We start from the raw sequence: 27,640 nt of genomic DNA on the forward strand, positions 1-27,640 counted from the left end.
GAAGTCACTGCGGCTAAATTATTCATACTAAGAAACTGGAAAAGTTTTTAAAGAATTATTTAATAAAAATTTAATCATATCTAACAAGAATATTCATAGTTAATTAGCTAAATTTGATGGGTCTAAGTTTTATGCCTCAGGACTAATGAGTACTAGGAAAAAAAATGGTTGGTAAGGAATAATCAACTTTGATTTCTTGTTCCTTCCTCCAAAGAATCCAGTATTATGCATTACTGAAGACAAAATACTGCACTAGACAGACTGCTGTTCTCATGCAGTAGAGCCACTGGTATGTGATTATGAAAACATTAGTGTCTTTTCTAGAACTTTGTGAAAAACTCTTTATCACAAATACGTCAGGTGAGAAAATAATTAGACCCCCTGCAGTACACAAAACTGTCTGTAGCATTCATTTCTAACACTTAACCACAACAGTAAAACATGAAAGCAAGCAAACACTGGATGGTTCAGTGAAACAGAACTTCAGTTCTTGAGAGGGTTTGAGGGGACCTGGTGACAAAGGCCATGGTCTTCCCTTCACCTGTCACTGCTAAGACCTGCCTTCAGGAATGCCAGACCCCCGAGACATGGAGGAGAAGTTTGACATAATGAGGAGGATCTGGTAAAGGAACAAACACGGACAAGTCCATGGGATGCACCTATGAGTGCCAAAGGAGCTGGCTGATGCAGTGTGACCACTCTCAATTATCTTTGAAAGGTCATGGCAAACGGAGAGTGTTTGTGAGGAGTGGAAGAAAGCAAATATCGCTTCTATCTTCAGGATGGACAAAGAAGAGGATCCAGGGAACTACAGGCCAGCCAGCCTTTCTACCTCTTTCCTGGAGCAAATACACCTGGAAGCCATTTCTAAACATAGTAAGACCAGAAGGTGATTGGGAGTAGTCAGCATGCGTTTACAGCAGGGAGGTCATGCTAGACCAACCTGATAGCCTTCTGCAATGAGATGATTCTCTCAGTGGATGAGGGGAGAGCAGTGGATACTGCTTATCTTGGCTTTCGCAAGCATTACAACACTGTCTCCCATAACATCTTTGTAGACTAGCTGATGAAATACAGGCTCTATATACAGGCTGTAATAGAGGACAGTGATGTGGACTGAAAATCAGCTGATGTGCTAGGCTCAAAGGGTTGTGAGCAGTGGCATAAAGTCCACCTGGAGGCCAGTCTCTAGTGGTATCCTCTGGAGATCAACGCTGGGTCCAACACTGTTTAACATCTTCATAAATGACCCAGATGATGGGACAGTGTTCCTTCAGCAAGATGAGACCAAGCTGGGAGGACCAGCAGATTCATCAGATGGTGCTACTGGACAGAGTCACCTTGGCAAGCTGGAAAAACTGGCTGACAGGAATCTCATAAAGTTCAACAAAGGGAAGTGCAAAGTCCTGCAGCTTGGGAGGAATAATCTTATGTACTGGTGTATGTTGGGGTCTGACTAGCTGGAACGCAGCTGTGTAGAAAAGGACCTGGGAGTCCTAGTGGACAAGTTGACCAGGAGCCAGCAATGCGCTTCTGCAGCAAAGATGACCAGCAGCACCCTCGGCTGCATGATGCAGAGCGTTGCCAGTGTGTCAAGGGAGGCGATCCTTCCCCTCTGTTCAGCTCTGATGAGGCCACATCTGGAGTATTCTGTCCAGTTCTGGGCTCCCCAGTACAAGAGATGTGGACATACTAGAGCAGGACCACAAAGATGATTAGAGGTTGAAGGATCTCTCGTATGAGGAGAGGCTGAGAAAGCTGGGATTGTTTAGCCTTGCAAAGAGAAGGCTCGCTGCAGAGCTTATCAATGTGTATAAAAACCTAATGGAAAGGTGAAAAGAAGATGGAGCCAGACTCGTCTCAGTGGTGTGCAGTGAAAGCACAAGAACCAGTGTGCACAAAATGGAATACAGGAAACTACATTTAAACATAAGAATTTTTTATTATTATTGATTTATTATTATTTATTTTTTTTACTGTGAGAGTGGTCAAATGCTGGAATGGGTTCGGGTTGTCCAGAGAGGTTGTGGAGTTTCCATCTGTGAAGATATTCAAAACCTGACTAGACATGGACCTGAGTAACCTGCTCTAACTGATCCTACTTTGAACAAGGGAGTTGAACAACTAGCTGATCTCCAGCGCTCCCTTCCAGTCCCAGTGATTCTGAGATTCTGTGAGTTTCTGCTCAAAAATCATCTTCTGGGTGTTTGGACAGTGACGGCCTTCTGCAATGAATTTCTGAAGACTTGCTCTCACAAAGTAGAAGTGTAGTTCCACTGGCACTTGGCTTTCTACTATTGCACTTGGCTATCTTCCATTGTACAGCAATTTCTGGTTCAAATGCTGCTCTCAGAAATAATTTTAAAACATACAGAGACAATCATGCTACAGGCAGTTTATCCATTTGGTTTAAAGAAACAAGAAGCACTTGTATCTTCTTTCCTGTTGTACCACTACTGCATAAAGTGAGAAAGTGCCTCAAGCACTAGCTTTGAAAACCATGAAAAACAAGACACTGACTTTGTCAGCAATGGAGAGCTTCACAGCAAAATTAAATTTCAGTTAAATATAAAATCATGCAAGTGAGTCCATCATGGCTAATCTGAGTAGGTCACATTCGATGTGGAAATCTATTCAAACTTAACTACAGTATTTCCCTTCTCTGAACAAAAGCCTAGAAATAATTGCCCCATAATGAGGTATTTCATTTACCTAAAGTCTCTCTACCCATCTCACAGTACAGAGTAAGTTTCATGATTAAAGACACCTCAAAATTCAAGGAAAAAACCAAGTCCAAAGTCTTTTCGTGGTAGGCAAAAGGTTGCTTTTCTCTTTTTGTTTTTAAGCTAGTTCATGCTTATTTCCCTTCCGTATGATTCAAGGCCTGATTAATGGAGGCATTCAATAGAAATCTATATTTAATTGAAGTTTAAAGTTTCAGTTTCAGCTTTGCAGTTCATCTTTAAAATAGTTATAAATAGATTGCTACAAAAAATGAACAGAAGAAAATGTGAAAAAACAACATAGAACATAAGCCTAACTAATTAAAACTTTCACACTAAACAAAGATTTCTTTTGCATTTTTAATCTGAGTTACATTTTCAATGCACTTCCCATACAAATTGTTTTATACGTTCTTCCAAGCTTATGCATAGTCATCCTTCGATTTGAGTTATTTTATTTTGTTTGTTTTCTACAAACTTTTATCATCTTTGCCAGGCAGTTCATATGGACTCTCAAACAATGCCAGTCTTAGTATGGACTGTTTTGTAACTCCATCAAGTTTTTTTTAACACCAGGATAAATGTCTGCAATTTATTCTTAATCACCTTTTCAGCCAGTTTCTGACTGGTGACTTACGTTTTCTCTCATTCACTTAATGACAATCAGGCACTTTATCTAGGTAATTGTCAGAAGAAAGTTTCTTGAAAGTCCCCCAAAATAGCCAAGTGTAGCCACTGTTTGATCAATGATAAACATGTGAAGATCATTTTCTTTTCTAGATTGGATAGATCCTAGACTATTGTGATATTACACAGATGAGCAGAGACACACTTAAGTAAAATCAAGTTGCTTTTTTCTCCCAAATTATCATCTTTCTATAGACTGCTGTCTTTTTTTAAAATGTACCTCCTCCTTAGTGCTACTTTTCAGCCTAGCTATTTTGGGATAGATATATAAGCATTTGTTTACCTTCTTTCCTCTACTACAATCAATAGCATACTTTTGTATCTTTTACAATGAGTTCCGTAGGATTTAAAATATATGTTATATTAGGTCTTTATTTCCCCAGTATATTTCAATGAGCTGAATTCTTCAGAAATCATACATATCTTAAATTCCACTGTCATCCTTTGCATGATGCCAGAACTAAGAATAAGTAAATGAGGAGAGAAGAGAGTTGAGCATAGTAACCATGATATGAGCAATTTTTAAGACTAAGCTCTTCAGCAAAAGGAAAACACAAATTATAGGAGCACACATAAAGGCCTAGAGAGAACGAAGTTAACCTGTCTCTGTATTGTTCCCATGATTTGATAACATAGATGGTTGGGTGGCATCTGATGCAGAGAAGTATGCTGAAGAAAAAAAACAGCCTCTGATGATTTCAAAAGAATCAGTAACTGCTGGAACTCAGAGTGTAAGGTCATTTTGGCACACTGGTAGCATGTCCTTGCTGAAGAGTAAATTACGGGCATCTGCATGACATTTTAAGCCACTGCCAGGTGGGCAGGTAAAGAAAGTATCCGACACCATCACCATTAAGTGGCAAAACACAGCATAAAAGAAGTGTCAACATGCTCTTTAGAGACAGAAGCAGAAGAATATTGATCAGCTACAATACTTCATGATTACTACAACCTGCTTTAGAGGTCAGCCCTTTAGTCATACATCTTGTTCAAAACTGTTTCTCCAAAATGCGGAGAAGAAATGAAAAGCTTCTAAAACCAAGTCAAAGAGAGGTTAAGCCACACAGAAACACACAGGGTGAACAGCAATCAAGATAAACAAAAGCACTACACAGGACATGTTAGGCAAATTTGGTACATTAAACAGAAACATTTGAGGCAAACAACTGCTGTGTGATGTGAGATTTCATCATCTACCTGAACCACATAAGGCTCAAGCACAGACTGAAGAGGATGCTGTTAAAGGAAACACAGACAATGGACAAGCATAGTACCTCAGTATTGGAGTTCTCCTGTAAAAGCTACAACGTCACTTCACCGTCTCTTCCTCTATAGCAGAAATTTGTCTCTCAGAGAAAATATGAGCTGCAAAGGCCTATCAAACACAAGGAGGAGAGGCAAAAAGGCCTGATACAAGGAAATGTCAATCAAGACTGGATGGGACTTAGTCCAGAAGTTTTGTAGATGGATGGCTACATTGAAAGTGATAAAGAGAACTCTGAAGTTGTCAGAGAAGGAATGTAGAGATAGGTAACCCTGGAAACCAAGACTTAGCTGATGTCAAGCAGCCACAAGATGACATTAGACATCATACAGTCACATGAAGGTGTACAAGGTGCTCTGAAGAGGAATGCAAGGAGGAGGAGAACTATCACAGCAAAGAGCAATATCAGCAAAGATTCCCAGAGAAAGCCCTGCTTAAGTGAGACATTCAGAACAAACACAGACCATTTAAGAATAGTAGCACAGACTCTGCATCATCTGGGCCAATTATGGCACAGTGCCCTCTGCAAAGACAGACCTTCTGGAGAGATGGTAAGATAGTATCAAGGCCTTCTTACAGATAGCAAATCAAAAAATGAGAATGTACTTGAAAACTTTGAAATTATATTCCTGTTTGAGCAGGTCAATAACACTGGAACATTTTGCTGAAAGACAGTGAAGAAGCAGTCAAAGAACAGAAATAAAATTCAGAGGACAGGCCTGCTCACAGCCAGAAGTGATGCTCATATCAAATAGTGGTGTATCCTTAATAATGGACAAGTAAGCTTCAGTTGTTTTAGGCATATCAACCAGCCAAAGGAATTCCACCTTATCACGTCCTCTGGTCTAGAATATTAAAGGTCAGATTAGGAGGTAGATGGAGCAATAAATGGGTAGATATGATAGAAGAACTGTGTCACACAGAGCTAAAACCACTGTACCTCAGAGCATGAGACAATGCACAACAGTTAAAACACATTTCATCATGCTTCATTCTGCACCCTAGCAGCTCTTGAAGTTTTTCTCTAACTATTATTATGAAGTCTGCTAATACCACTTCTTCTCACCAGAGACCAAGAAAAGGCAAGGATACAGCAGAAGTACTTCTTTCAAAAATGCCTTGGTGATTTGGCATCTTTAAGCTAAAAAAAAAAAATCAATTAATCAAAAAAAAAAAAAAAAAAAAAAAAGGGAAGGGAAGGGGGAGGCTAAGCATTTCTTTTTTTCCCCATAACCTCTAAATGTGTACATTACTTCTGAGAATGCACTATACTCTTCAAAGTTACTTACACTCTTCAAAATCTTACTGTGGGACTTAAAATTCAGCAAACTCTTCAGATGTTTTAAAAACTCATGCTCTTATTCTATGCCTCACAAAACTTCAAATCACTCTCTTTTCTGAAACCACACAGAATTCAGAAAGGAGAACAACACACTTCATGGCTGATTACAGCACCTCTGCATCGTAAGTCATAAGACACACTCTGCCAAGAAAGCATATGTCATAAAGCAGCCAAAAAGCATGACTGCTCTGAAACATACTGACATTAAATGCAAAAGTGGTTCTCATTGCCTTTATTTCGTGCACTCTTCCTAAGTTTATATTACTAACAAAATGGGAATCCATTTTTAAGAGGTCAAATACTCCTATTACTTATGTCCCAGATGAAGAGGAAGTTCTCAAGTTATTTCCTTAGCAACCACTTTTTAGCAGAAAGATTAAAGGTATGGATAAGAAGCAAGTTTACAAAAGATCTTATCTGGGGAGAAAAAAAATTAAAATCTGTTACTTGAACACATCTTGCAGCATTGCCTTTCCTCTGTCTTCATTTTCTGTGTGTTCATCTATATGTGGAAGATAACTTTCTTTAGACTTACACATCCTTCTCATAGTATCTGAAAACAGCTTAGTATTTTTTCCATCTTTCCAGTTAAGAGTATCTTTAAAGGTGGTTAATGAAAAATCCTTGAACATTTTGGAATATATCAAATCACACTCTTTTATGCAAATACTAGATACTTATTCAGTATTAAAATACAGAACAGATACCAGGTTCTGAGGGTGTTTTTGTCCACTATAAAACATGAAATTCACCTCTTTGAGAAAACATGAAGGTCTTAATTTCAAATTAAGCTATGCCACAAGAAAAACAACTATATTTCACCGTAACTAAAACGGTCTCTCATAACCTTTCTGAGGTTCTTATTAGTAGTCATATTTCAGAAATACAATTTTTCTCTCTTCAAGTTGTTTATGTTCAAGACACACATATTTCTAGACTCAAAACACTCTTAGGTTATGAGCTTATTATTACATGATAACATACAAGAAAGACAGGAAGTAGCAGTAGGAATTACAGGCTCTGAAACAATTGGAAGCATACATATGAATAATTAAAATTATTAGATTTTTATTCCCTAAAGTAAGCTTTTTTGATTGCTCAATAATACCGAACATTATTAGTCCATTAGTTACTTCTTTGTTTAGAAGCCTCAGAAGAACAAAGCAGCCTATGGGCTGAAATCATATTAGGTTCCATCAGTGTCCCAAACTAGCTAATGACTACGATTAAAAGCAGTAACCTCAATGCTAAAGGCCTGCTACACCATCCAGAAATAGGACACAACTTTAAGGAACGTTAAGGTTCTGTATGTCAAAAATCAAAGCCAGAAACATTCACGCCTCAAGCTTACACTTTTTTAACCCCTAGAGTGCAACAAATAAATGATCAGAAAATTTTATTCAGAGCATTCTTTCCTCTTGAATCTTCAGCAAATTCTGAAAGACAACTGACAGAGTATACTTTTTGAAATCAGACCACCAGTTTACTTTGAGTTAAACTCTTCCACAGAAAGAATGGTTTTGTGTTAAAATGCCAAGTATCAAACAAGTCGGCATTACGGTATCAATGAAAGGAAATGCCCTCATTTTATAGAATGCAAGTCTCACCTTGGTATACTCATCTTTGGCCTTGGTAAGCATTCGTAAGATATCCACTTCTTTGTTATTAGTAGAATTCATGATCATTGGGGATGCTCCTGTTCCTGTGCCCTGTTGTGCTTTGAATTGTTCCTGTTGAGTTAGGCTGAAAGTGGGAGGTGAGAGGAGAATATACAAGATAAACAAACAAACAAGAAATTTAACCGCTGCTACTTTACCATTTTTAAACAAAGCTTGGCTATTTTTATTTTTCTCTGTTAAAACATAGTAAACACATCCATATTAAAAGAGCTATACTAAAACAGTTTGATACAGTATGAGATACGTGTTCTTCAATCTTGAGTACGCTAGGTCATAAGTTTAAATTTCTGTAAGCTACTCACGATTTCCATACTCAGAAAGAGCGGGGAATTTACAGCGTTATTCAGTTCTACTGGTGGTGAAGGATAGCAAACACACACAGATCGGTCATTAACTACTAGCAAATGACCAATTTCCTGCCCCAGCTGCTTTATTATTACCGCAGAATGCTGAGAATTATAACACACAGCCAACGGGCTGAACTACAGGGTATTTTTTATCTATATGCAACACTGCTATTATAAACCACTACATATGGTTTACAATAGCATGAATCCTCTGAAAACTAGTCTTTATTGTAGTAAATTACCAGTTTGAGAGTACCTAATCACCATCAACTGCAACTTGAGCTAGTTAACTAAAATCAGCTGTCAAAAACCTGGGCTTCCTAGGGTTCATTGCTTATTTCTGTAAATTCATCCCCATCAATTATTTCTTTGGTCACAACTGACTCATTTTAGAGCTGCAGTACACACAGCAGAAACAACAAAAAAGCAAAACCAAAAACCCCACCATTGTCACAGTCTGTGCTTCATAATGTTTTGTCACTGCAAAAATGTAGAGCAGCAGGTATTTTTTTTAAAAAGAGACATAAAGGAAACGACTAATTTCCCAGTCAGTATTTTATAATGAATACTATTTGGAACATAGTGGTAGAATAGTTAAAGCATTTTGCTGTTAATCTAAATATGTAAGTGTGAGCCTTGTTTGGACTTGTACTGCAGGACTCAAGCAGGCACGTGATACTTTGGCAACCAGAATTGATGTCACTTCCTCAGCATGCTTCTGGCTACAGAAACACGTTTGTTAACCAGGCTGTTAAGACTGGCACAGATGACCTGAAAAGGAAAGAGTCACAGTTCTGACAGTGCCTGTGCACTGCTCGGCTAGTATATAATGTTGTCAGCTTGACTGTATCAGTCTCATATAGTTTTTCTTGGGATGACAAAGACTGGACCTACATCATTTCTCTTCCTATCCCTTCAAAGAAATGTCAGAATAGCTGTGACATGACGTCTCCAAATCCCATATAGCACAGGAAACTGGTAAATACCATCTTTGCCACTTCCTATCAGGTCCTTCTACTATAGCCTCCACATAACACCTGTAAAAAATTTAGATTTCACATACCAATACAATCTAAATGAGCTCCTTCCTCCTTCAAGAAAACATGAAAACCTGCAGAATACAATCATCAAAAATGGGATCACCACAAGTAAGCCAATTATTAAACCAACTGGAGGGCAGAGTAAGAAAACGGGCCCCTATCAAATCTGGACATATGGAGAAAGCAGTGACAGTTATGAGGCTATCCATGATAATGTAAGATTAAAATACATCTGAGAACACAGTTCTATGTGAAATTTTGATTTCTGATTTGATTGCAAAATTTGAGTTTACAGAACTTATATAAAATAATTTTATTAAGTACATAAGAGTCATAAAGTCAGAGCTAATTAAGTGAATTTTGTACATATTACTAAGAAAAGAGGAAAGAGGAATTCAGCCACGATTCAGAAAGAGGATTAAACCACATAAACTGTATTATTACAGTATGTCTTCATGATTGCCCTCACTTACCTTAATATGAGAAGACAAAGGTAACAGCAACATTAAAAAAATCTCCCCAAGCTGAAAAATATATTAAGCCCCCAAAGAATACAATTCTTCAAAGCAGATCTCTGAAGCATCAGGGAATAAATCAGATGCACTGTTACACTCTCACAGGTAAGCAGTGAATTATGAAAATGTATTACAATACAGCAATTTATTTTTTAATATATAAAATGCAGCTGTGTGACAGTTTTACTTTTAACAGATTCTATAGAAATAGGCTTAAAGTAGAGAGGTATGACCATCCTTGTAAGATAATGTGCATGTATGTACAGAAATACATACATAAAAAAGCACAGAAAGTCTTGTTTACCCATCACTTACTTTTTCATGAGCTCTGCAATTCTTTGGCATTCTTCCTTATCATAAAACCAAATCCCATATATGGACACTGTAAATGCACATCAAACACAAACTATGAGCATCTTCTCAAACAGCATTTCCACCTGATAGCAATTCTACCTGGTAGATATTTAAATGTAACCTGCAAAGTAATTTTTAAATTTATTTTTGTCTTTCTTTCTTCCTCCTCTTTAAAATAAATACGAGGACTCAGATCCTCCAATAAATCAAAAAGATCAAAGGCATATCTCCACGGATGTACAATACAAGTTCTTAAATCTATACTGAAGGCAGAGATATTTGATCCTTTTCTCCAAAACACTAAACTAACATTTTTTTTCTTTAAATCCTTTTTCTCTGACAATTTTTTTCAGTTGTCATATCCATTCACTGGACCCCTAGTGGTTAGCGTGCTGCAGGCAGAGAAGCAAGCAAGATTTATTTTGTTTTTCACAACTTCCAGGCCTCTCTTACATAATATACCACCAATGTTGTTATAGTAGCATAAACAGATCTCTTCCTTGTTGCAGATTTCCTATCATGTTGCCCACGACCTTCACCTCCAAAGCAGTAATTATCTGTAGTGAACCCTAGCATTAGAAAACCTGTATCTAAGCTCAGACTTCAGATTCTAGTTTCTGCAAAAGTAAGTGCGTGCAGCTCTGCCCAGCAACAACAGATTTAAATTTACTAACAGCACAAAATTCTGAAATGTATACACCACTAATGCAACCATCACGATGGTAGTAAATATAATTGAACTTAGTTAGTGCAGCTCCCACAATCTTCATGAGCAGGGAGGTTTTCCACTCACAACCACGTTATACAATTTTTATAAGAAAGCCCAGGAATAAATCTGTAACACTGTCTGCCCACATTCTTGAAAATGATCTCTCCACAACGCTCAGGGCAGCCGTCCTAGTTCTAACATCAGGCACAAACCTGCTGCAAGACGGAGAGGACAGGGGCGCTTACAGGGCTAATACGTACCTTCGCCTCTATCTCATCACCACAAGCTTGTGCAATGTCTTTGTTCCCGTTTACATGATACAGTAGCACAGGCAACTAACCGTTCCCCACCTCCACCCTCGCATTGCAGCAGAAGTTGATCTCACTAACATGTGGTAATTCCTAGCACATCTTCAAACATAGCAGAGGCTAGTTTTTATTTGAGAGGGAACTAAATAGATGGAGTAAATGCTTGAAAGCAAGAGTAACACTACTCCTGGTCATGTAATATTTCTTTGTATTAGAGCAATCCAAAAGCAATCGCTTCTTCGATTACAAAGAACCAAAAACATAGCATACTTCGTATAAGTTGGTTTTATTAAAGTCTGAAAATGAATGTGCAGCTCTTTGTAAGACACAATGTAATATTTATCTCCATTCCCTCTCAAATTTTCAACCATTTGTTGTCTTTTATACTGCTAAAAATGGTTTAACCGTTTAACAGAGTACACTGGTAAAAAGTTATACTATAGACACAGCTATCCTATTGACAGACAACAAATAACAATTTTCAAAAGACGTATAGGTCTTTTAATCATTAATATTTTCAAAGTTTGATGATGATTTTTATTATTCAGCTAAAAAAAGGCAAATAACACAATATGCTCCAGAGGTTCTAAACTCCATGTATAAATGTGCAATGTAAGTGCTGGTGTGAACCGCACAATTTATCTCCTTTTTGTAAAATGGACACTAACATTTAACACTGAACTTAAAAAAAGATAATAATATTCCAACACATGCCACAGTAAGTATCAAATAATAAACTGCACACTTGTAGAAAAGTGTGTGAAGGATTTGCAAGGTTCCAAAACACTGCTATGCTACAGTAGACATCCTTCTATCTAAACACAGAGAATATATATTTATTTGAATAAATATGTATTTAGAGAATTTGAAAAAGTTGTTGTTCTGTTAGATGTTGTCCATTTTATAGGTAACACAACCGTATTCTTGAACACAACAATATAACAGATTGAAAATCTCATCTGTCCAGACAAGTCAAAATTGTTTTAATAAATCAAGAATCGTCTTTGTTACAAAAGAATCTCCAGCATAGACAAATATTGATGAAACACTGGTTGTTTTTCATTATCTCTGCCACAGTTGGTGGCATCTCCACTATGCAAGACAGGTTGAACAGATTCACCTATTGGCCAATTGATCAAACAAGTCATAGGCTATTCATGAAAATCTGATAAATGTGAAATGGGGCAGTCTCTTGGAAATACTGCACTGCTTCTGGCCATTAAAAGTGTAAAGACTAGAATCAACAGGAGAAGCAAGCTAGCTTACCTCAATTCAGAGACAAAAAAAAAAAAAAAAAGGGAAACTGTCTGACAGCCAGTATAAAGGACAATTTCAGATTTTATAAAACTACAAAATGCATTTCAAATGAACGCACAGCTAGTTCAGATGACAGAATCAGAATACTGATTGTGTCTGTCAACCAAAGCAACATTATATGACATTTTAATTGAATATTTTAGTCAGAATATCCTCTGGAGAGCTGTCTTCACAAGTGGACAGTCCTCCACTTCCTTCCATGCTTCCTCCAATATTCACCTGTCCAGAACAGATCAATACTGCAGAAATACACTGAGCTCCTCAACTTACTGCAGAACAACGGACACTTTAACGTGCACTCTGAAGTATTCTTCATGCATGGGTACCGCAGGTACCAATAAAAAGGTAACAGTTTGGCTGCAAATCTCAGATATCACACAGCTGAGGTACACGAAACCTATGTGTTCATATTGAGTGCTCACCACCTGGGCTAATCTTGACATAAAGTTATATTACAATATATTCTACTTTAATCGATGTTTAAGGAAACAACAACAACAAAATATGTATTATATATATAATATACATATATTATATATACACATGCATATATCTGTGTATATATAAAATTATATGTATGTCAACACATAAAAATCCAGGATCAGCCAAAGAATCTAAGATGAAAACAAACTGTAACTACTAAGCTAGCCACCCAGTATGCTCTTCATACTAATGAAGAGACAAATACATATGCAATACTACTTTCACTGGAAGCTTTCAACCGGTATGAAAATAATATATTTCTTATCAGGACTAAATTTAAACAGATTATCTATATACACCCTCTCATCTCCATCAAACTGTTTGACAAGAAGAAAATCTATATCTAAGTATCACCTGCATGTTAAAACGTAATCGTTAAACATCTGAGCTACAAAGGAGATTCTTCCGTTGTAGCACAAAAGAGGAAATACTAAGTCACTAAACAGCCAGCTTTACGTATAAAGTTTTCCAGGGAGATACTGTTGTAAAACAAATAAACAAACAAACAAACAAACATCAAAATCAAATGTCTTCTGCTCCCTAAATGAGCCAGCTACACGAACAGTAGCTAACAAAACTGAGGACCAATGAGGAGAGCTAATTTTATACTGCCAAGCTGGTATTCATCTATTCATCCACTTTCAGTAGTTCTGAAATCATGTCATTTACTAAAAGGAATGAGATTTAGTAATGAATTGATCATATTAAAGGGGAAAAAAAACCCTCACTATGGTTATGTTTTAATAAAATTAAACGAAACTAGAAGGATGTAACAGGTATCAAATAAACAAGAAATAGTATTGAACTTGAATAAGATAAATAAATTAGTTATATCATCAAATTAAATTTATTAAATTTAATATTAAAGTGTATCAGTCCTTTAAATTGTTAGAATTTAAAAAGATGTCTTAGAAATCAAAACTGAAAAATTTTAACAAAATCAGTGAAGCTTATTTAATACTGCTCAGTGATTTAATTTCAGAAATGAAATAATTTAATTTTACAATCACAACTTCAGAGCCAATTCTAAAGCTTCTGACTCATAATTTTATTTTTTTGGCTCTTTCTCCTATCTCACAAATACTACAGCACTGAATGCTATTCATAAGCGGAAGTTGGCAGCTGCTACTTACCAGAATTACAAATGACAACTTCTAACCTCTCAAAGTTAAAACATTTATTTATAATGATGAAGAATTTCTTACCACTTTTCATAATTCATGTTAAGGATTAAGGACCCTATCAAAAAGAAAGGGTTTTTCTTTAGGATTATTCTATTTAGTCTTCACTTGCATAGCTTCAACTTCCAGCTATTACACTTTTGTGCTCTGGATAGAAGTTTCCACTATCAAAGTTTTGGTTTCAGTGTATATATCTGCCGTCATTTTTTAAAGCTACTGATACACAGACTACAATATTTAAGCATAGATAACATTAAATATAGAAATATCGTAACTTCCTACTTGAGATTCCCCTGTAATTAACTGCTTTAAACTTCCTGACCAAAAGAAAAAAAAAAATCCAGAGATGGACGGGAAGCTGACTATTCATTTCAACTTCAATGCTTTTTTTTCTTGATGTCATGCTTCCTTGGGTATTGATTTCGCAAGTATGGACTACGCTCTTCCTCCTGAATAGGTAAATCCACACTTGACTACACTGAAATGCAGTTTGTCTATGCATATCTTACAAAGAAGCCAGACTGCTTTACGCTGATGATCATTTCTCTCTGCTATCTACCTTTTGTGCAGTATTTGACTAGTTTGCAAACTATTAATGACAACTGTGTTTCCTTCTTCTGATAAACATGTTAAAACGCTATAGTGCCAAGAATCATTTTGCAAGACCTACTCAAAAAGTACCCAAAGCAGATTATACCCACAATAATACTTCCAGATTTATGAGTTCTTAATCTTAAAACTCCATTTAAAGCACATCATCTTAATTTTGTATCATTCTACTCTAATGCAAATCTGACTACTTTGTTCACAATAGAGTCTTTAGGATTATGATACAACCATAGGATATTCCTTCCAGTTTGCTCAGGCTCAAGTAGTGAAGGAAAACTTCCCTGTCAGAGCTCTAGACACAGGATATCCTCTTAACACAGCATAAAGCAGTAAACCAGGACTGCAAGAAAGCAAAGAGGATGTAAAAGAACTGCAGCTAAGGCAGCTACACGCTATGCTGGAGAGCTGAAGAACATCTCCAACATTGCCCCAGAGACATTAGGCAATGATATGCATTTGCAAAATACCATCTGAAGTGGCTGTCATTGATTGGGTATGTTTCATTTCCGGGTGTTTGATCTGAGATCCTGTATCTGAGTATAAAATTCGAGTGTGTGATCTGCAAAAACACCAGCCACTTTTAACTAAAACTGCAGTCTGCAGGAGGTGTTTCTGAACATGTGAAAAATATACTGAAAAAAACAGGTCCAAGTAATTTAAAGTAAGATAGCCCACATTAATCTTTGTAATTTTAACCATTCAGCCCCAGGATTCCAAGTTGTAAAATAGGAGGAATAATACTTCTAATCTGAACAAGGTGCAACACAAATAAACCAGTTCAGTTTACTTACAAGGTACCAGCTGCATACTGATGAATATCACAGAAAAAATAATAATTTGTAGTTCCATCTCTACTACAGGATTTCAGCAGTATGCAAGAGGCCCACATTTTAGCGATGAGGAGAAAAAAAATCAGAATACTGAGTAGCTGCTCTTTACATGAACACCATTCAGACTATCTGATGACTGATGATTTGGTTCCTTAGAGAAAAAATATGTGATCACACAATTTAAAGATACATACACACAAAAAAGAGAGATTTTAGTGGCAATCTTAATTTTGGTATTTGCCAATCTAGGAGGGCTCAATTCTGCAGCTTTAGCTCATTTTAAACATAGTATTTTGCATCACTATTTATGTATTTAAAAATAATAAATAATAAAAACATAAATTTCACCCTAATAAACCATATCGATAGTCATGTGGATCCATCATCAGCAGGACTGTAATCTTTAGGTCTCTTGCTCCTCTATGTTACATAAAGCAGTACAACACAAAATATATACCCACAATCCCCCAAGTCATTGGAAGAAAATAATTCTTTGGACAATACGAAACTATTTTGATAACAGTGTAAATTAAATTCCTGAAATGCAAGGGGAAAAAAAAACTGTTAAACAATCAGACACTTGTTCTTTCATGTAAAGCTTGATAATGCTCCTGATCCATCTCTCTGGGTCAATTTTAACATGGACAGGGAAAAGATGACTTTCCATAGTATTTCCATTATTTCAAAGGTTTTTAACATTATACATGAACAAGCAGGAAAAAAAAGCCAATTATTATAGGGAAAAGAAATCCTCCTCACAGGTCTCTTAACACAAAATTAAAATGATTCATGGAGAATGAAAAAGCCTTTTTACAGCTTGACCAGTCATCTTAAAGTCAAGTGAGGAGGGAAGTATTCAAATAACTTTCTCAATAAAATCAAAACACAAAGCAAAAAGCTCCCCAAAACCCCATTCTCCAAAAGCAGATGGTTAGAGAGTGGGCAGTGACTGGCAACATTATTAAGGTCAAGAATAGGATCGTCACTGCCATCTGTTTAATTATGCCTGGAACTACGTCTTAAAAATCCATGCATAAAACAATTTTTGTTAATAAAATGGACCCTGAAATATCCTTGTGATCTTCAACCTCTAATGAAGGGTGGGTGACCAATTCACAGACTTCCAGATACAGAGCCAACAAACATTACTGATCTCACTGAGCAAAAGAATGACAATTCAAACAGATGATGATTTGTCTATAAAATCATGTCTGCAGTTCAACTCTGATGGTCTGATCTGAGATGCATCTTTAAGAAAAATCTATAGGAAATTTTGTAATGAAAAGAATATCAACTCTGTGGCAGGGATAAGCAAAATAGGCTTACTAGAATGTCCCTCAAATAGTCTCAAAGCTAAGTTATGTTAGCTTGGTAAGAAACTTCAATTTCCATTGATCCATTTATTTCCATATAGCTCAGCAGATAAAAGAATCCAACAGCAGGTTATCTACTTTTTGGAAAAGATCCCAAAGGTAAACCAAATTTGCAAGATTTCCCTTAAAACTGACTTCTGTTGATGCTACAAGAAATTTTCAGTCATGTCACAGGAATAGAGTCAACGCAATGATCCATCTGGCTTAGTGAAATTTTTTTCTGCCTTCTACTGATTTCTAGTCTCATCCCCTGCCACTGCATCATCAATTCCAAGTAACTTTTAAATCATGATGATGCATGACACTCACATGAAGGTAGGAGGTCTTAGGTGCTAGGCCACCGTCTTCTTAAATAACAAGTTGTTCTTAATAAAACCTGTATTGTTCTCAAAAATAAGCTGTTCTTAAGTAACAAATGTTTCTCATTATTATTTCACAATAGACTCCTAAAACATCCACATCAGACAGGAGCTCCACTGCCTTTTCTAACAGGAATGACCATATAGTCTCTTACTGAAAGAGCTTACAAGCAAAGTGAAGAGAGACTACCTTAGACAAACGCTACTGTTTCCATTTTTAAAAGAAAAATGAGAAGACACTGGCTTTGGAAAGCTGTATGTGGAAGTCTTTATCATGGCTAAAAACAAACCCAGATATCCTGAGCCAACAACAGCAACCTTCCTGTGAAAGAAATCCATCAGAGAATGGCTGAGTGGGAAAAGAAACGTAACTCTTCAACGTCTGAAGCTCTTACTATCCATACTAGCTTACTAGTGCTCCATTATCTCCAACAGCTTCCCACTCCTAACCACTAACTGGGTCTTCCATGCACACTGAAATAAAGCCAGGCTCTCATACACACAAAGTGACCTGAACATAAACAAAAAAATACCACCACTCAAATCTAAACTAAATAGGTATCTGTAACTTCTATCAGCAGAAAAAAAAATACACACCAGTACTCAACGAGCACAAAATCATCCTAAGATTATATCTACCACCCATCCAGCACTTACAGATACAGGCTTCTTCCCAGAATGCTAGAAATGAACTTTTACAAGTTATGAAGCTGTAAAAAGGGAAGTTATACTGGATTACCTCTGAAGCCTTTTCTCAGTAATATTGTTTATAAAGCTCACAGAACAGTTAATTACCATCAGAAAACTTTAAACTGGAACCTTGATGATATGCACATCACCCTAAAAGTTAAAGCAATGAGAAGAACTCCCCTTCTCAACTGAGGCGAAAGGGACAATAGGAAGCACCACTGCTCTTCCAGCCTGGGAGATGAAAAAAAAAAAAAAACAGTTTGCTTTTATTTTAGAGAATATAACTGAGAGCTGCCTTCATCTTCTCTATTTCTAGCCTTTATATTTCCTGCCTTCCACTAGCTAAGGTAAGTGGCAGCTTCTGTTACGTATCTTATGGATTATCTGGTGTTCTAGTCCTGTGGGGATGAAGGCTGCTCCAGTGTTAATGACATACTTGAAGGACTGATAGAAGACTCGACAGGATTGTACCACTGCAGTTTTCATGGATTCATAATTCAGCCAAATCTAAGAATATACTCCCCCAAATTTTGAAAAGTTCCTCTCTGAGGTACCTACCAAAGAACATCTCTCATCCCAGAGCTACCTTCAGGTTTTCAAACTCTATGGGTGTTAATTTTTTCTGTTACCCCCCAAAAAAGGGGGGGGGGGGAGGGGCAAGAGGGGAAAGAAGTCTTTCACCCTTAAGTAAGCATTCAAGACTAAGTTATAGTATTTTTTCCTGAATCCTGAAGTTTTCCTATAATCACTCTGATGAGCTCTTATCCAAAACAGTTCAAGTCAAGCAAAATTATGAACAACTCGAAACAAGGCTTTATTATGAAAATAAGCAACCTCAACTATAGCTGTTGTTTAAAATTCTGACTGTTGTGATCTCATTTCACTTATTTTTCCACTGCGTATCTTCAGATCCTAATTAATGGAAATACATTTGCAGATCAGGATGAAGCTGTCAACATGCAACAACAGTCTAAGTTGACTGAAAACATGTTCTTGTAATGTGTGTAATATCTAAAGAATATCACAACATTGACAAAACTAAAAAACCCACAAAACTCTGTTTTTCCATTTGTATACCCTGCACATTCCAACATTTTGGAGACAGTCAACTTCACCATCTCACCATCTTTCCTACGCAATCAACTTCTTTCTGAAAAAGGTTAGAAAAATAAAACAAATGCCCTGGAGATATAGGCAAATGTAAAAGTCAACTACTATATATATATATATTTTTTGGAGGGGGGCGGAATTTCACAATTCGTAGCTCCTGTTTACAGTATAGCTTATGTCATTGCTTTTACAATGGATTTTTTCTTTCAAGAGGATACAGATATCACCTCTTTGAAACCACCTTACTGCTTTTTTCCTTTTTAAGGTATTTGTATATCTTTAAAAATGAATATTAACTTTTCTACCTTCTTTTGTGCAAAGCAATGTGTGCATGTGTGCGTGTCTGCAGACGCATGTGTGCACAAGGGAGAAACAGAGGGAGAAACAGAATATACCTTTCATGATCAAGTTTGTTACCTTGAAAATATTTCTTTGTTTTAGATCTGTAATCCAACGGATGAGAGCATCAAAAAATCCATATTTACCAAATTTATGTTATACTAGCAGTTAGACATCTTAAAATACTGAAGCAATGCTGGGAGATACTCTGCAATTTTTGCACTGCTGAATAGAGAAATGTTTCAGTTCAAGTTCAGATTTGGAACTATGCATCAGGAGATTTTTGTTACAGCGATTGCATTGCATTATTTTCATGCAGGAAGTATGAAAGGAAGTAACACTGTATCACTTGTTTTTTTTTTCAGAAGTCAACCGTGTTTATCAACCCATGCATAATCCCTTCGGTATAAAACATACCAGTAATTTTCCCCTTCTGCTTCCTCATTCTCTTTTTGTGGCCTCCTTCTACTTCTAACTTGCTCAGTAGAAACTTGAATCTCAACTTTGTGTTCAGTATGGCAAGGAGATGTACAAAATACTCATGTGACAGAAATCAGAATAAAAACAGAAGAGAGATGACAACTGAAAAGCAAAAAGAAGTAAAGCATTGCCTGAAAGCATATACGTTACATAAAATCCAATGTTATCTCTCCTCCTTTTCTAATTAATTATTACAAAGCTTCAAGAGCCTTCCCACTGAAAGATGCCACAAGGCATTCAAATTCCTGTGTACAGGATTTAGCACTGTATTTTGTTAATCAATTAATCCTGAAATTTTACAGAAAAGCAGTTGCTTAACAGAGACAAAAGAATCGGTGAAGCTCAAATTGAAAGTCCATATCCTGTATGAGACAATGACTGGCACCAGATGATTCACAGGAAGAATCTTCCTAGCCCCTTTACTGTCAACATCTGACCTGAAGCATGTGTCTTACATCACTTATTTTTTTTCCCCTTCCCCTACCTACTAGATCTGTGGCTGCTTTTATTCGTATGAATAATATCTCTACTATGTAAAAGGATTACTGAAACAAACTCTAAAAGACCTGGGAGTATATATGTCTAAAATAATGAAGATAGCAGGTACAAACACATTTTTTGTAAAGATTAATTTTAAGCAATACATAATGGCATGAAGACTTTATATTCTGTTACATTGTATTAAAGCAAGCTCTGCACCGTAAACCCAACAACTGGGTTGCAGCCATAACCATTAAAGCACAGCAGATAGCAAATACTAAGCCCAACACTGTTACTAGTTTGTATGCCTCTTAAGACAAAAAAGCAACACAGCATTTGAGCCTTAGCGGAATTCCACTGGAACAGTTGCACCGGGTTTCTATATAGACCACATTCCTTGTCCTTTAAAGGGTATGCTATCTTATACTTGAAAAAGGTTTCTCTTTTTTTTTTTTCCCTCCCACAATTGAAAAATACTGTTTAATGCTGATTTAAGACTTGTACTGATGAAGGCAAAGCTGACGAGACAGTCAAGAGCTTTTATTAAATCAATAGTAGACAGAAGTGAGGAGTCTGCATATGTGCTGTAGGCTACACTCTTTCCCATTAAGAGAAGGTTACAAGTATTTTTATATATATACACACACATATAAAAGAGACTGAGAACAAGCAAGCTTGCATTCCAAGAGAAGTTTTCTGGCTATGTCAGGAGTGCAGTCCACGTCCTACTAGACAAACCTATTTTTTTCAAACACAAGAGGATATTATCAGAGAAGTTCGTGCTGATATACAGAAACCAGAGATTGTCATGGCTTGGTGAGGTGATGAGCTGACGGGTGGATGGCGCCCATTATCTTCACTTTTCAATCCAAGTTTTCCTGAAAAACCACAGGGGGAGGAGAAGGCTCCAACTGAGCATTAGGCACAGAGGACAAGGAAAGGATTAGGAGTGAAGAACAAGGAAAGGAAGGATAATGCAAGAGATACTGCTGAGATTTCCAAGAGCTAGAAAATAGTTTCTAGATGAAAGCACTAAGTTGCCAGCAGTTCTAAGCAACAGTGAGGTTTTAACTTCTGTGCAAGACTATTACTTTAAGTATTTCTAAAGCAAGAAACAACCAAAAGGAATTTTCATTTAATATACACAGAAAATATACCCTGGTTCAGCTGTTATAAAGCTCCTTTGGAATTCTAAAATGTTTCAAGCCTTTGTTCGGCAAGCGTATCACCCGCTAACCAGCCACTTGCCAGCGGAACCTGAAACGAAGTATAAGGGGAAGCTGGTGCACGAAACTCAGCTCAACTGCTTCTACATCAAACCTGGAGGTAAGACAGCACTATAGAGTTGTGTGCATGCAGACTGCATGAGAATCTATCTCCTGTGATAAGTATTCGATTTCTATGTAAATAGAAGAGTCTGTATCATGTACGAAATAGCATTAATAATGCGAAGTAATAGTGTGGGATAATGTACTTTAAAGTCATGCATGTGTGATTACACTACAATATGGTATAGAGAACTCTGGTAATTCTCCAGTTGGTGGAGATGCAAATGGACAGCTTCTCTTGGTAATATACCGTCTTTTGAGCATCTAAAGAACATCATTCTCCCACCTCTCCTTTGACTCTAGGGTAAAAAATAAATGCATAGGCATGCAGGTATGAGTAGCAAACATGAAAAAGTTTTTATTGTAAGTGAATAGGCTAAGAAGTTTAAAACATTACCTGAAAGCTTGATATATTAAATGCAAACATCTGCAAGTAAAGGGGTTAATCTGAAAAGGGGGTTATATGAGTGGTTTTTAAAAAGTAATTAGTTATCAAACATTTTGCTTGTGTAAGTATTTAAGTGTTCACATATGTAATTTCACTGATGTGGAAACATCTGCTATTTTATACTACACAAGGAGGTATGTATAAAGACGACTGTGTACAGGTAGTCACATGAAAAAGACCCTTTTAAAAAAAAATCTGTTCCGACTTTAACTCTTGAGCTTTACTGCATCATATGCCTATCTTATCTTGAAAAGATGTCCGGAATTCCTCATGTTGGCAGTACACTCTCAGCAGTAAACGTCCAGACAAGCTAATACGCTACTTATGTGCTGACATCCATAAATGGGAAACTAAGACTGTGTTTAGCAGATATACGCAGTATTATGCTCTTTCCATTCTATTCAGAAACTCACCCACAACTGCAGGGTACTTGATAAATGCTTTTAGTTCTATTCCATATACTTTCTCTACCAATTCACTTTCCCAGGTTGGTATACACTTCTACCATACACAAAATAATTCTCAGTCACCAAAAAACTACGTAGCACTTTTACCTCAAATCCTTAGTCTGTTTCTTCTCACATGACATAAGCTTCACTGCCTTTCAAACTGGACTCCATCATTCCACATAACCGAAAAATCTGGTAGCAGTACCACACTTTTTCTTATAATTTTGACCACTTTCATTACACAACATAAACACACATGTCATTAGAGCAAAAGATGGCTGCACTCATTGCAGTTTTAGCTGCAAAACCTCCTGTCATTATAAAACCACTTTACAAACGCAAAGCTTTCTAAATTACTTGCTTTACAGTTGGAAGATTCCAGACCTCGGACAAAAATCTCAGGATATGAAGGGTGAGGAGGAGACGACAAATACAACCTTTTAGAAAAGTCTGAAAAGAATCCTTGTATATTTGGGCCGAGTTGATGGGGGAAACAAGTGACATGGTTTTCCACATCAAGATTTTTATGTCTTAAGATAGGACCTTCAAAATTGGATTTACAATTTTGCACTGAAAATGTGTTGTATGTAGTTTAAGGGAAAACATGAACAACAAGAAAGCCCTAGGGAAAAAATATCACTTAAAAATACTTAATAGTATTATATACAAAGAGTTTTGTTTAAAAGGAAAAAACAGACTATTAATTCCTTCTTTCTCTCTTGTGATTTGAACCCTAGAAATCTAAATATAGTAAACCTACATGTCCTTTCCACGCCAAGTACAAAAAAATCCCAAGCACCTTGAAGCAGAACTAACCAATACCTGATAATCCTAGAATGCCATTAATAGTTTAGTTTGGAGGAGGCATCTGGAGGTCATCTAGCCGAACACTGCTCAAAATAGGGCTAACTTCGGTTAGATAAAGAGCCTGGTAAAGACGATAATATGATAAACTACAGATTGTTACGGAAAAGTATCTTCTACTTTTCTACTCTGTTTTTTCATTCTATTTATTTATTTTATAGTAATTTGCACATAAGCATCCCTTTTCAGCAATAAATGATGTTTCCACAGACATCACGTAACATTAAAAATCAAATCCTACTCCCATAGAATCAAGCAGAGCTTAATCACATACTTCAAAAAGAGTCATACCAGCTTGTATATTCTAAAATAAGCAAGCTAACTAAGCATTAGGCAGCAAGATTGGCAATCCTGATCTTACAAATCTTCTGCTGTAAAGCAGCACTGCTGTGTGTCCAACCACATCTAAATGCAAAATAGTGCTCAATTATGCCATCAGGTTACCATATTGTTTTTATACATCTACAGGCAAACATTAAAGATTTTTACATGTCACTGAAAACTAAAATGAGAGACAGAATTGGAAAAACCTAACGAAGTTGTAGAAAAAAAGTAAATCCTAAAAACCCTACACTATTTCTGAAGGGTCATTTATTATTTTTCTTGACCTTCTGAAGTAATTTTTACCATCTACGCACATTAAAGTCAGTAGAGTGAAGAACAGAACAGAAAAGGAGACAGTATATGGGAAGCATAGCAGTAGGCTAGTAGAGGTGTTACAAACCAATCTAAGAACAGATAAATTCTGAGAGAAGGTACAAGGAAGTCATTTAACCGAATGCAAGACAGCATCTCAAAAGACAAAAAAAAAAAAAAAAAAAAAAAAAAAAGGTCAAAAAGGTCACCAAGAACTAGATAAGCAACTTTCTTCCCACTCTCTGCTTATTTACTCCTCTCCAAAAAATGTGCACATGACAAAACTGTAAAATAGTTAAGTTACAGATAAATTGTAAAATAGATTAGGAAAATTGCATACAACATGACAAAGTTAATTCTGTCAGAAATATGACCTTAATTTTCTGGAATTTTCAATCCTACTGCAATATTAATGCATTTTCAGTGTGTATAATTTGTTTTCCTTTTAAATTTAAAAAAGGAAAATAATATCTATTCTTAACAGTGCTAGCAACTTAGTTTTCCTCAAGTTCTCCCTGTTCTATAAATACGAAAACCAGTATACAGTGATGATAAATCAGTCAACTCAAGAAATAATTCTCTAACCCAGCATACACCCATATACAACTGATATGATGTACTTCAGCTACATAATAATCCGATTACCACAGCTCCCGATCATTGCCAAAAGGAGAAATTGATATTGGCTTAAACAATAATTATATTTATGCATATTCTGTTGCATTATTTCATATTAACTAGCATGAAGTCTAGAGCAACAGGTTCCAAATGAGAATGTCATTTTGTTCTTTTTCATTATTCGATCAGAATACTGTGCGTTGGTGGGTAAAAGGCTAATAAAGTTCTCCATTTTAAACTGACATTTTTACCAAAACCAAAAAGCAAATAGAAACTCTGAAGTTTTACTACATCATAAAAAGAAAGCCTAAAACAAACAAACAAATCTATTTTCCCTGTCTCAATGGAAATAGTTGAGCAAGTTTTTGTTTACTGACCACGACACACAAGACTGAAACCAAATATATACAGAAAGTAGATCTAACCACCAAATACTGATTTCTTTCTCAAATAGAAACACACTTCAGAAGAAAGAAGAGTTTTACTAATATTGAATTCTAGAATACACAATGTAGGATATCATCAGAACAGATTTCAGGGGAATTTTTTTTTTAACATCCGTTATTCTTTTTTACAGGATTTACTGAACTTTTATACCGTTGACTTCTCTTTTCCCTAGGAAAGTAAACTTCTAATAGTATTCCAAGAAGAAGTTTCTTAGAAGAGAAATGTTTTTAGAGTCCACCTGAGGATCAATAAGTCTTCATACATGCCTGCTCAAGTGGGGCACTTACTAGCTACTTAGTGCTTAATCAGAAGGGTGATCTGAAAGGATCCCTCTCAGCCTTGGAAAAAATGAGCTCCTCCAGCTGAGAGGGCTCTAGGAGACTGTAGTACAGAAACTAAGAATAAAAAAAATCTAGTTTGACAACTGTCTTTTCCTAAACATCTCCTTTCCATTTCACTTGCCCTCAACATACTTTTGGAAAAATTTTCCTTCTGGAATAATCATGACGTAGGGAAAAAAATATTTCTGGTGGGGGAGGGGAGAAAGAACCCCCCCTAAAACTTTGGCTATGTCTATGGACAACTGCCAAACTCCCTCCATCTACTGCAAATCTTTGCAGTGTAGGAATCTGGGAAAGTGACACTAAATTTGAGGGGTCCTGACAGACAGATGGTGGCTAGTTAAACCAGATTACTATGAGGTTATGTAGGTACCACTTGTCTCTACGCAGTTTCACCAAAAGTAGGCATGGCTGTTCTGCTTGTGTCCACTTCCTTGTATCTTCTTCTGGCAGCTAGAACGCTAAAGTTGAGCTGAGCTCCAAGATATACAACTTAGTTTTCCTCAAGTTCTCCCTGTTCTATAAATACAAAAACCAGTATACAGTGATAAGATGATAAATCAGTCAACTCAAGAAATAATTCTCTAACCCAGCATACACCCATATACAACTGGTATGATGTACTTCAACTATATAATAATCCTATCACCGCAGCTCTCGATCATTGCCGAAAGGAGAAACTGATATTAGCTTAAACAAGAATTACATTTACGCATATTCTATTGCATTATTTCATATTAATTAGCATAAAGTCTAGAGCAACAGGTTCCAAACATTGGTTTCCACAATAAATACCACCAAGATTAGGAGGGAAAAGTAGTAATTATGAATTAAAAACTAGTCAAAAACATAAGCCAGGAATTGCCTTTAAAAGTTTTAAAACATTAGATCATCTAAACAAATAACTAAAACCACCATCTTTATTTGCTCTCAGAGAGACAAATTGTCTGAAACCACAGTTAACTACACAAGTTTAAGGATCATATTGAAAATAATTATTTGATCTGTAAACCGTTTGGTTTTTGGTGTACTTAGAAAAGGGTTTCTTTTGGCATCAAATACTATGTAACCTGAGCTTCCCTTCTGGCTTTTAAATGAATACGCCTAGTTCTAACCTTACTTTAACAGACACAAACTTTTATGTTAAATAGCGGATCACTGTAAACATTAACTGGCAGGGCTCCCAAATCTAGCCTGAAAAGTCCTGGTATGAGACTGTAGGTGTCTGCACCAATGTTTTTAGACAATAGACTTTAGACCACTAGGACAGCAGAAGATCATATGGAAAAAATAGAAGCTATATAAAACCCAATATAGTAAAAAGATCAAAATAGTCCTTTTTTAAGTATTCATAAACTTTACTTTTGTTATATATCATTTTGGATAGCTTTTTCTACTGTAATCATATAGTGGGTGCAAAGCAGTCTTTCTGAAATGGTAAGTATAACATGGCAAAATGTTGGGGGACTTGTCCAGTGCAAAAATAACACCCTTTGGCTGCCAAGAGCATTTATTTTAAATTGTATGATACAACCAACTGTAGATACTCAGTTCTACTGAAATAAAACTAGTTTCAACAAACATTCATAACATTGCAACAAACAAAAGACTGGACAGGACTTTCTTATTCTTCCAAATATTGGATTTTGTGTTTTTTGAAATTTATATTTTCACAAAAATCGAATACAGATCTTCTTGTATGAGAAAGGAACTATGCCAATTAGAACAGAGGAAATAGTGCTAGTTATGTCATATCTAATAAGATTTCTATAACAAATAGAATAAAAAGTAACTAATTCAAACAAAAGATTAGAAAAGGCAACTTGTTTCCAGATCCCATTAAGTGCTACTTCAAAACTGCACAAGGTTGAGCCAAGTAAACAGCTATTACTGAATAGTCCTCTCTTAGTATCTGGAAACAGGAAATAAAAATAACAATGTAACACTAGTGCCCAATAAGAATAGGTTTTGAATTTGAAAACTCAATTTAATAAGGAAAAAGCCTAAAGCCTCAGTTTAGCAAAAATGATAAACAGAAGTTGTATAACAAAGCAAAACTCAATGAAGATATTTATAGCAAAAATTCAAGGTGGATATTCAGAATCATGTTTGGTTGAGACTTCAGTGAAGATAGATATTTAATGTTGAGGAGTTTATTTTATGTAGTAAAGACTCTCAAACATACAATAAGGAAGAAAAGGACTGAAGTTAGCTGCATCTTAGTGGAGAAATCACCATGTAAACTATCAGGATGACCTAAAGAAAACCTGCAAAGGTCAAATGAGGTAGT

The 27,640-nt window shown here is 36.2% G+C and overlaps 2 protein-coding genes across 3 annotated transcripts in view; one reads left to right on the forward strand and one right to left on the reverse strand.

The window, feature by feature from the left end:
* DCP1B (decapping mRNA 1B) overlaps positions 1–27,640 on the reverse strand; it is a 46,175-nt gene that overhangs the window by 11,886 nt on the left and 6,649 nt on the right. For both annotated transcript variants that reach the window (XR_009960223.1, XM_062590605.1), the window contains exons 4-5: positions 9,913–9,979; positions 7,624–7,759 (exon numbers count right to left, since the gene is read on the reverse strand). Coding sequence is in view for 1 of the 2 variants with exons in the window: in XM_062590605.1 (XP_062446589.1) it covers positions 7,624–7,759; positions 9,913–9,979 (203 nt within the window). In the remaining variant the exon portion in view is untranslated. The remainder of the gene's footprint in view (positions 1–7,623; positions 7,760–9,912; positions 9,980–27,640) is intronic.
* CACNA1C (calcium voltage-gated channel subunit alpha1 C) overlaps positions 21,044–27,640 on the forward strand; it is a 495,695-nt gene continuing 489,098 nt past the window's right edge. The window contains exon 1 of the mRNA XM_062590597.1: positions 21,044–21,545. Coding sequence (XP_062446581.1) covers positions 21,416–21,545 — 130 coding nt within the window. The 5' untranslated portion in view covers positions 21,044–21,415. The remainder of the gene's footprint in view (positions 21,546–27,640) is intronic.

This window comes from Rhea pennata, chromosome 1 (genome assembly GCF_028389875.1).
Source record: "Rhea pennata isolate bPtePen1 chromosome 1, bPtePen1.pri, whole genome shotgun sequence".
In the NCBI taxonomy this organism is placed as follows: Eukaryota; Metazoa; Chordata; class Aves; order Rheiformes; family Rheidae; genus Rhea; species Rhea pennata.